The sequence below is a fragment of the Ischnura elegans genome, chromosome 1 (assembly GCF_921293095.1).
Source record: "Ischnura elegans chromosome 1, ioIscEleg1.1, whole genome shotgun sequence".
NCBI lineage: Eukaryota > Metazoa > Arthropoda > Insecta > Odonata > Coenagrionidae > Ischnura > Ischnura elegans.
Genome location: NC_060246.1, coordinates 25,113,794 through 25,124,062, shown reverse-complemented (window position 1 = coordinate 25,124,062; position 10,269 = coordinate 25,113,794). Strand labels below are relative to the sequence as shown.

Here is a 10,269-nt window from a genome sequence, read left to right as displayed (position 1 = left end):
ATTGTGTCGCAGAGAATTTCCTTGTAATCAAGATGATTTTCACAGTTTATCGTCGCGGAGTTCTCGAAGTCAGCCCACTATGCATTCATTTCATCAGGAATCGTTATATCTTGCGGGGGAAAAGTCCTGGAATAGCCAAGAATTTAAAAGAAAGACTGGAAGGTAAGCTTTAATAGAGAAGGTAACATGTGTACTTTTCAGCATGAGTAATTAATTTTCCTTTTTTTCAGAGAGAAATTGGAGCGATCCAAATGTTAATTTCAAAGTAAATATCGGATATTCCCCAAGTAAAGATGGAAGAAGAGTTGATAGGATTCAACATAGTCGTAGCCTGAAGGATGATGCATCTTTGGAAAAGCTTGCGAGATTAAGAAAACGTCGGTTTAGTTACCTACTGAATTAATAACCACTGTTTATTAACAGTCTAATCACATCATATTCTCTTTTATAGTCGTTGTGCCATTGGAGGAAGTGAAAAGAGAGTGGAATGCCACTGAGGGCCCTAGCCAGGTCAAACGCATAGCCGAACATTACGGAGTATTTGAACACCTTTTCGGCGATGCCTACTTTACGCCAGTTGTACCGCTTGATATCAGATACAAAATGGATGAAGTTAATATTCCTTCCTTTTATGGAAATGTTATAAAGCCAAATGAGGTATGACCTATCGTTGCGTTGTGGAATTTAATCGAAAAATTATTTCATACTTCTAATGTACCAGCTCTCAGTAAAAACATAGTCACTCAAGCCTGTTCAGTTACCTATTTGCGTTGGATATGAAGTGTATCAATATGCTACAATACATACAAGGAGCTCATCCCTAATGCATAACTTTTTTGAAGTAATAGTACAATATTGCTCATGTATCTGTACAGAAAAACAGAACATTATATAATTTGTTCAACTCAGTTATTGCAAACTCAATTATTTTTATGCATTTTACAGGCTTCACAGACTCCTGAAGTGAAATATGATGCTGATGAAGGCACATTATGGACATTGGTTCTCACTAACCCTGATGGGAATCTGACTGATTCTAACTCCGAATGTGTCCATTGGTTCATGTGAGTTAAATATTTTTATACACTTGAATACACTAATGATTTTGGCTAGTAAAGCCACTAGAGTTAAGTTATAGAGTTAGTTGATATAGTATGTTTACTCTCACTCATTTTTCCATAGTATGGCAAACTGTATACATATTACATATGATCGATTATATAAGTGTGTAACAGAGAGGAAATATGTAATTATGATAAGGCCTGCGGGTAGTCGAGAGCGGAATGGAGAACTGCGTCAAACCATCTCACGATTTTTGACTTATTTTGATGATGGCAAACTACAAGTCAGACGGTTATGACAGCAATAGCGTCTCACTTTGTAAAATTGACTGTCCCTCTCTGATTTATGGGATTTGAAGTGCCAAGTGAGGAAGTATACCAATGCAAGGAACTGGTGAATTTACATTCCATGTCTAGTTTGAAGCCCATGAGGGTGGGGCTGTTCATTGTAGACATTAAGACAGCGGTTCCCAAAGTGGGGGTCGTAGGCCGTTCGGAAAGGGGTCGCGACATACTAATAATATGGTGAACAACGTACTTAAACTTGGACGACCATTTTTAGGGGGTCGCGGCTAAAAAGAATGAGCTAAAATGGGTCGCGGGAAGAAAAAGTTTGGGAACCGCTGCATTAAGAGATGGAAAGTTTTCCTTTGAAACGTACCCAAGGATTTTTCCCCGAGGAACGAATTTGTGCTATATTGAAATTGCACTAACCAAGGCATGGGAGTATGGAGAAATCCAGGAATGCTACCCTTCAATACTGGTGATGAATTCCATTCCCCCCACACCAGAAAAGCATAACTCCCCCTTGTTACCCCTCTGTTGGTATTCTGTATTCATTGCAAAATCCCCCTTTATTATTTCAAAGGTTTACCTCTGCATAATATCATCTATGCTCGTGCATATACATTTTGTCAATGTCATAATGCAGTGACTTCTCTTTTGCTTATCGCTCTTAGTGGGAATATTCCTGCCAGTGACTTATCAAAGGGAGAGGTTATCTTCAGCTATCTGCAGCCTTTTCCTCCCAAAGGTGTTGGCTATCAGAGATGTATTTTTGTCCTTTACAAACAAGAAAAAAGAATAGACTATACTGACCTGAAAGAATTTAGTTCTGGGTAAGTTATTATATTTTTGTTTTTATTTCTTATTGGCCTGAGTGCTTTGAGTGGTTACATATTTTTTTAATTTCAAAATATAGCATCATACTCTCGGAGAGGACTTTCAAAACAGAAGATTTTTATAGAAAGCATCAAGATCTTTTGACTCCTGCTGGACTCTCCTTTTTCCAAACCGATTGGCATCCTAGTTTAACTGACTTCTTTCACCAAGTCCTGGGTAAGAAACTCTTTCTCTCACGGGGAATCACCTTGTTGTAAGGATTTTATTTTTAATTTCAAATGTAATTAATTTGTTTTCAGTGATGAAGGAGCCATGTTATGAGTATGATTTTCCTAAACCATACATAAAGCCTCAGGTATGGTTTCCTCTTCGCCAGCCCTTTAATATGTAAGTATTTTTCTTTATCTTTGGTGTTTTTTTCCTCTTTAATAAGTTCATAAAAAATAAAATTGGAAATAAATGTGCCTTCTACCTGTGGGGTAATATTCTTTTAATGAAGGCACTTCATGTTAAATTTAAGTCTGTGGAGATTGAAGGGGATGAATTTGCCCACACCATGTTGAGATGGGATAGGGAATCAAATGCAAAATCGACAGCCTCTGCATGTGGAGGCTTACTGCTATCCGTTTGCCTTCCAGTGTTTCAAGCATTATTTTTATGGGTAATTTGTTTTGATTTTTTGTCATGCTTATTGAAACTATACAGACTTGTAAAAATATGGCAAAAATAAGAAATAATTTTATAGTAAGTATATACTGCATTAAAAGAGTTCTATATGTAGAGGTCTGTGAAATTCGTGAGGCGCGATATCGCGAAATTGGTAAATAAAAACGAAATTTCGCATTTTTGCGATTCTAGGTGGATTAGCAAAAAAAATCACAACTAATGAGTCATCATCTATTAAAGCCTAAGCCTTCATTGTTTAACATTGCCGACGTTCATTTGCTCTATCTCATTACGATTCCAAGGTCATTTGGCTCGTTTAGTCTCACGCATAACGCATCCGCGTAATATCGCACACTGTAGTGATTTCTCCGCCAGAATTTGCCGTTAAATTTATCACAGCCTCTCTCTTCGATTCCCAATGTATCAATCCTGAAATATTTTGAATGAGGCGCTTTCTCACCTGAAGAATTAGATATTATGAATTAAAAATGTGCGGAAAGAATTTAGCGCGGCCGCGGAAGAGCGGATGTACAAGCTCAACCGCCCGGTACGCGTCAATGCCGAGCAGTAATTCCGGTGACTCACCGTGACACATTAGACAGTGTTATCGGATAACTTGTTGCAGGAAAACCTTGAGTGTGGGTCTAATGTAACAATTTCGTTGACTTAAACACGGCCGCTGGCTGGGAATGAGCCGCCATTCACGGCACGGCCCATAGCGTGGCAGAGAGTCATCTCGTCTGAAAGCGGCCTGAATTTCACGGTGTTGTGACGTGAACGGCGGCCGGCAAAAAGTCGTTTCGTTAGATAGCGGCCTCAATGCAGCACTGCCTGTATTTCATGCCATACACCGCACAACGCCGGGCCGGATTGGAATTGGTGCCGTGGTGACCACGGTGGCAGTCAACAGCGCCATGCCGTCATCTGTGCGATTTGATTCAAAGACATCCGTAGACACGTATGGTTATTTGAAAGCACTAGCAGTTGGGGGAAGGGAAGGAAGGAACAGAAAGGATAGGAGAGGGGGTTCTCCTTATTAGCGGACGGATCGTCGGATATTCGGCTCTCCACTGAGCTTCAATGCAAAAAAAATCATTTCGACATTGGCCAAATCTAATATTTAATTCTTCAGGTGAGAAAGCGTCTCATTCTAGATGTTTCAGGATCGATAAGAGGGAAATAATTTTTCAAGTTTCCAAGAATCCGATTATGTTTAGTTATGCATGCTTCTTTCACTGCCTTTCCTGACTGATTGGCAACAGCTGTAATCAAAACTAAGTGATTTAATTTTATCTAGCTGCTGTCATACCTTCCCTCAACATCTGGGCGAGGGGTATCGAAAGGGAACCCACGACATGAAACATTTTGGCCAATTTAAGTTATACAGTACTATGGTTATACCGAAGCTACCCAGCACTCAGTTTGAAAACACCATCGTGATAGGTTGTGTTTTGCAGTTGGACTTTTTTATCGTTATTCCAGCTTTAAATATCGAATGAAGGAAAGGAATTTTAAAATGCCAAAAGCTAGTGATGCTGTTCATACCAGGGCAAGTGAATTCAGCTCAGAAGGATTTTATATGAAAAACGGAGTATTACTGTGCAAAGTTTGCGATAAAAGATTTGAATTTGAAAGATGTGACACCTTGTTAACGCACATCAGTAGCGATACACATAAACGTGCTAAAGAAAAGGGACCCGAAAAATGACACCTATCATTTGAACACTCAGTCAAAGAAAGCGAGGGAGGAGCTTCATGTTGCTACTACTGACGCATTTTTAAAGCTTTCTTTAGTGTAGAGAAACTTGACAATCCAAAAATTCTGGAATGGCTCTCAAAGTATACACATATAAGGTAGTGGGGATTTCGCATTTGCCGATCGTATTCACCGAGACTACATACTTGAACCAATATAACTTGAACCATTTCTTTCATTTAGTTTTATTATAAATTTTTGTACAATCAAAATTGTGTTAAATGTTATGTAAAATGATTCATAAAAGTTTAAGTATTCATGAAACGTGTACCATAAAATAATAAAATGCCTATAAACGTGGGAAAATTGTAGCGTTATGATAACACCGGCAAGATTTTCTATAACACCGAAAACACATGGTTTTAAAATGAATTTTATCAAAAAATAAAACCACTTTCACAGACCTCTATTTATATGGTTTTGTGTGTAAAAAACATTTGAATTTCTTTAATTTTCTTCATTGCTTAATTTTTCTCTCAAACTATGTTCTGTTGGCAATATTTTACACTGTCATTATGGTGACATTATATTAGTTCACATCTAAATTATATTATCCATTTATAAAAATTACATAATTTTATAGTAATTTCTAAAGGCCTGTTCACACGGTACATTAACACGTACGGGTTAATGTCTAAATGAGTGAACGCCAAAATGCACCATGTAACCACCCAACTTATGTGAATACATGCACAGAAAATAGAACTTGTTCTAATTTGGTTCATGCATTCGCACATGTTCCATTCCGGTCCACAAAAATCATTCACGCAAACAGACATTAACATTGATGACTTTCTCATACTATATAATGAATATTCAAATAATTTCTTCCCACTCAACCATCTATATTAGTTATACATTCCCTTTTTATCACATAAAAACATTCTTGTATCCCAGTGTAGGTCTTTGAATTTGGGACATTTTTTGCAAGTTTTGGTCGTTGGGTTATTGGAATCCTTTGCTCAAGCTCCGAATTGCTCACATTTTATGTCCTAAGAAAGCAATCCATTAAGCCATTATTTTAGGTATAAATATGTAAAGAGTGCAAAATCTTGCATCAATATTAAAAATCTAAAAGCGTGAAATATGTATTCCAGGAGTAATAATCTCTTGATTCAGGTATTTAAAAAAATATTTAATAGGAAACCACCCTATTGAAGCTTGGTAAAAAATGTTTTGGCTTCTTTCATACCGTAGTGGAGGGATGGAATGTTCTAAGTTTTGTCAAAATCTAAGTCAGTGGGAGCCAAACCTCATTTTTGGAGTTCATTTAGTATGGAATGACTCAAGAATTAAATTCAAGCTCCTAATTGACCACTTTAATGCATGAAGGAGGTCACTAATGTCGTATGTACTTCTCCTTTCCAGATACTTGGACAAATACAGAGACGAGAAAGAGATTGCCAAAGAGTTTTTGCTGAAAAAACTGAAAAAGGAACACCCATTTAAGAAGCCAGATCCTCCTCCAAAGTATCCTAATGCATTCCCAATTAGTGCAAAGGTTCCATCATGGCTTCGGTTGGAAATGAAGAAAGAAAGAATGGGATGGGGTCGAGTTAATGATCATTAGATGGCTGTAATGTTATTGTGCTGGAGAATAATTTTTTAACAAGTATGTTATTTACACGTGTCATGAATTTTATTTATAAATTATTTATGAAAATCTTGGACTTGATGATTTGAAACTTTTAGGAATATGTATTTATTTATTTGGTTTTGATGATTTTAACTTATTCAGCTTTGATTATATATTCATAACTTATTACAAAACATATATGAGAAAAATTTCCAAGGAAAAACATTTACTAATGGATGAAATGAATGGTATTTGATGAAAATACCTATAGCTACAGATATGTATTGGCATGGTGATTAAGGAGGCATTATTATGGTAATTTACACTGAAAATACCCATTTTAACTACCTCATGTGAGATTAGAGGGAGGGGGTCAAGTCAAATCTTACAGTATCTCATTAAGGGGAGGTCCAAAAGTCACGTCAAGTAATTAAGGGACATCCCCAAAACTGGAATTCCTGTCATTTTGAATTTTCGTAGAGGGTAAGGATGCAGAAAGTTAGGATTTCCAAACTTTTTCTCTAAATCCCTTTTAGTACTCCACCTCAATACAACATTTCAGCTTTCTTGCTCATCGGGAAGGGGTTTGGAATTCCTATCTATTAGTTTATTCATGCAACAGATTTTATATGTAATACACAAGCTCCATTTGTATGACATAGAGCTTTCAGTGCTCATTCAAAAAACGTCCCAAAAGGAGGCCACTGCAGGTGTTATACAATCTGCACGAACTATTTGCTCATCCAATGACAATGCAACCTGCCTCCCTATACCTAACTACATGACAAAAAAATTCACAATTTTCTTGGTCCTGTCAATGGAGCTTTTACTACATGAACGTTGTGTAATTTGGAGTTGAAGATCAAGGGAGAATAATTCTATGAAAACATCATTTCAGTTATAAGTGATTGAATGATCTACGGCCGTTAAACAGTTGAAAGAATATTAATTCCCCAGGGCCGTACTCTTTGGTGGGAAAAGTGCGGGGTGAGAAGTTACAATACTAACAAGGGGAGTAAAACACAGAAACAAGATAAAACACTAAGAGATTAAACAAATGCGCAGTTCACTCATGCACCTCGCAGATTTGCTGCAAGGAACAAATGTCCGCGTAGGACACACGCACTCACTTAAACAGGTTTGTGAAGCTCTCGCTTATGACAGTGACCGTCGAGCACACAAGAAATAAAAAATTATAAATTAAGAAAAACACGCTCTCATTCACACACCTCGCGGATTTGCTGCAAGGAACTAATGTCCGCGTAGGACACACGCACTCACACAGGTTTGTGAAGCTCTTGCTTACGACAGTGACCGTCGAGCACACGGGAGTTGGGAAAGGTGGAAGGGTAGTAAGTGCCCAAGAAGTATCTCCTGACACCAGGTGTTTCTCCTGCCAAGCAGGCCTCCTCAAAGGAGAATGAGTTATACTGACTAATGAATACTTTGCCCACCAAAGAGTACGGCCCTGGGGAATTTATTTTCTTTCAATCATTTCAGTTGATGATGTCAATGGATGGGCAGTGTCGGAGAACAAAAACGTCCACATTGGCCACCGATACTTGCTAGAAATTGCCAAGTGTATCCAGATCAAATACTTTAAGAATGACTTTTATTAAGGATGGGAATTTTCATGGCATACTCTGATGAGGCATTGATCACTCACGGGCCACATTATTGATGAAGTTACTGGATGCATTTCTCAGAAAGAAAAGATGTACATATGTATTCAGAGATTTAAAGCATGGATTTAAACTAGCATTTGATGTTACACCTCCATTTGTTTGTGTTTTTTGATAAATTCTTGGCCTCAATCATTTGAAGGGGAAGGACTGAAGGGCTGTGTGTAATTTTTTAAATTATATTAACACAAATTTACCATTCACTATGTATAATTACTAGTCATTGCAGTCATAATTGAATAGGCAGTAGTTTCAATTGGCCGTGGAGTACGAAATGGTGGAGTTTGTTGGTGTCCTTTATCTTGCACCTAAATTTCTGTTTCACTGAGATATAGTGTGGTTGAAATATTTTGTACCCTGGCAGTTTCCATAAATATCTTTGCATGTGATTCTTGGACAGTGGCAACCACTAATTTGCGTTCAGTGCAGAATTCCAGGAGCCTTTCTCTCTTTGGTTTTGATTTTCTAATCTGTATTTTCCAGTTATTCTTCCATCCTCCCCTTTGCCAACAACAGCATTCCAATCACCTAAAAAAATAAGGTTTTCTTCACTCCTTACCTGTTTGATGACTTTTGTGATATCTTCATAGGCATTTTCAACTTCTTCATCCTTGTTATCGGTTGTAGGGATGTAAACCTGTACAACTACTGTACCTACTGGTTTAGTCTCTATTTTTAACATAACTATCCTTCTATTGAGATCTCTCATATGCATTCTAGCACTTCTTCTCAACATAATCCCATCCCTTGCTACCATTTACAGACCAAGTGTTTATAATCCTATAACTTCCACTCCAAAAGTCTCCTTCTTCTTCTGGCCACTACATTTCACTGAATCCTAGCAAGTCAAGGTCCAATCTATGCATTTCAACCTTCAAGTTTTCTAGCCTTGGGCAGGTCCTAAGCAATCTCTTATTACATTTTCATATCCTCATTATTTTATTACCTTCAATCAATGTACCCTCTTGAGAAGTTCAACCTTCACGGAGATCTGAATGGGGGACTAGTTTACCTCTGGAAGACATTTCATTGAAAGAATGCCATCACGTCTTTAACACGTTGCGTACGGATGGTGAGAATTCTCGTAATTTTTTTCCCCGAACATTCCGGACGGATGACGAAGATTCTTGTCATTTAGGCGCGTCAACCTAAACAATTTTAAAGCGTAAAATACGTATTTGTTAGTAGGTTTTCAGTTGTTGTTCATTATTCATAATGAATTGATGCATCATAATGTTTGATTGGGTAAAGTTATATTCTAAACATTAGGTTTTTAACCATGTTTAAACCAAAGGCATATTTCCAATCACAACACCTCCACCCAGAATCGGCATTCCTAGGAATTTAAATACCCCAGTACGCAACGTGTTAAAATGATGGGTGAAATAGCTGCGAATCCTCAGGTTGTGGTCGTTTCCCCTTGCATACTTTCCACATTGAAGTTCAATAGCCTTTAAGGATATTTTACCACGATTACAGTGAAATGAGTGTTGCTGTACTAACCATTATGGTCTCCACCTTCACTCACACAAAGAAAAACTACTACTCTCTCCTTGGGTGATGGGAAGCAAAATTCTTGGCTGCCTTCCATCAACAAATCACATCATCTTCACAGGCTTTAAGTATCATTTAGGTGGCCAATCATAAACAAGGGTGGACCCATACCACTTTGTAGTGCTGTCACTTTTTGTCCGCAACTGCTTATTTGAGGAGTTAACTCGCTTATATCGCGGCTTACTTATCTAGAGGTTGGCCCACCATCCACAACCAGCTAGACATACTCGGTTGCTCAAAGCTCAGCCACAAGATGTTGAGCATGGAAAATGAATACTTGTTGTCCCCTTTTCTAGGCATAGTTGGGCTAGAGAGAAATGAGAAACAAACTTTGAACCTGCATAATGAATTTAATTTGTGCGTAAGTTGTAAAATTATGTATCTTTTGAGAATGTGATTCTGTGTTTTGCCATTGGAAAAGTATTTTTAAGGCAGAGAATCATATAGGCGGAATAATGTTGACCACCCGAGAATGATTTTTTAAGGTACAGCATTAAATGTACAGTGGAACCCCGATTTATCGTTCCCGCATTCATCGTTTTCCCGCATTCATCGTTCGCCGCTCTTGGTGCCAAATTAAGTTCCATAAGGACAATGTAATTTTTTCCCGCATATATCGTTCCCCGAAGTATCGTTTTCCCGCATTTATCGTTTGAAGATCGCGGTCCCGTCGTATAATTTTCCCGCATTTATCGTTTGACGAAAATGAGACGAAGTGTTTACTACGTGTTATTTATGGCTAATAACGACAGACACATAGTTTGAATCTTCCCCAGGAGATTGAAATACGATAGGGAGAAGCTGAGTGCCGTGGGATAGTTACATTATCGCATTTCCCAAGATCCGGTATCC

At 37.9% G+C, this 10,269-nt stretch overlaps 1 protein-coding gene across 1 annotated transcript; it reads left to right on the top strand.

Moving 5' to 3' along the window:
• Positions 1–24: 24 nt before the first annotated feature.
• Positions 25–6,269, top strand: LOC124157524 (39S ribosomal protein L38, mitochondrial). Its single transcript, XM_046532335.1, has 8 exons — positions 25–162; positions 231–377; positions 452–657; positions 946–1,064; positions 2,021–2,179; positions 2,263–2,399; positions 2,483–2,570; positions 5,974–6,269. Exons 1-8 carry the CDS (start codon positions 33–35, stop codon positions 6,173–6,175), a joined length of 1,188 nt encoding a protein of 395 aa, XP_046388291.1. The 5' UTR covers positions 25–32; the 3' UTR covers positions 6,176–6,269.
• The last annotated feature ends 4,000 nt before the right edge of the window (positions 6,270–10,269 follow it).

Bases quoted from the DNA above. Each gene is read 5' to 3' on its own strand.
- LOC124157524 (XM_046532335.1), top strand. From the start codon at position 33: ATGATTTTCACAGTTTATCGTCGCGGAGTTCTCGAAGTCAGCCCACTA. The intron at 378-451 runs GTCGGTTTAGTT...TCTCTTTTATAG, and splicing joins GCTTGCGAGATTAAGAAAAC to TCGTTGTGCCATTGGAGGAA. The intron at 1,065-2,020 runs GTGAGTTAAATA...TATCGCTCTTAG, and splicing joins GAATGTGTCCATTGGTTCAT to TGGGAATATTCCTGCCAGTG.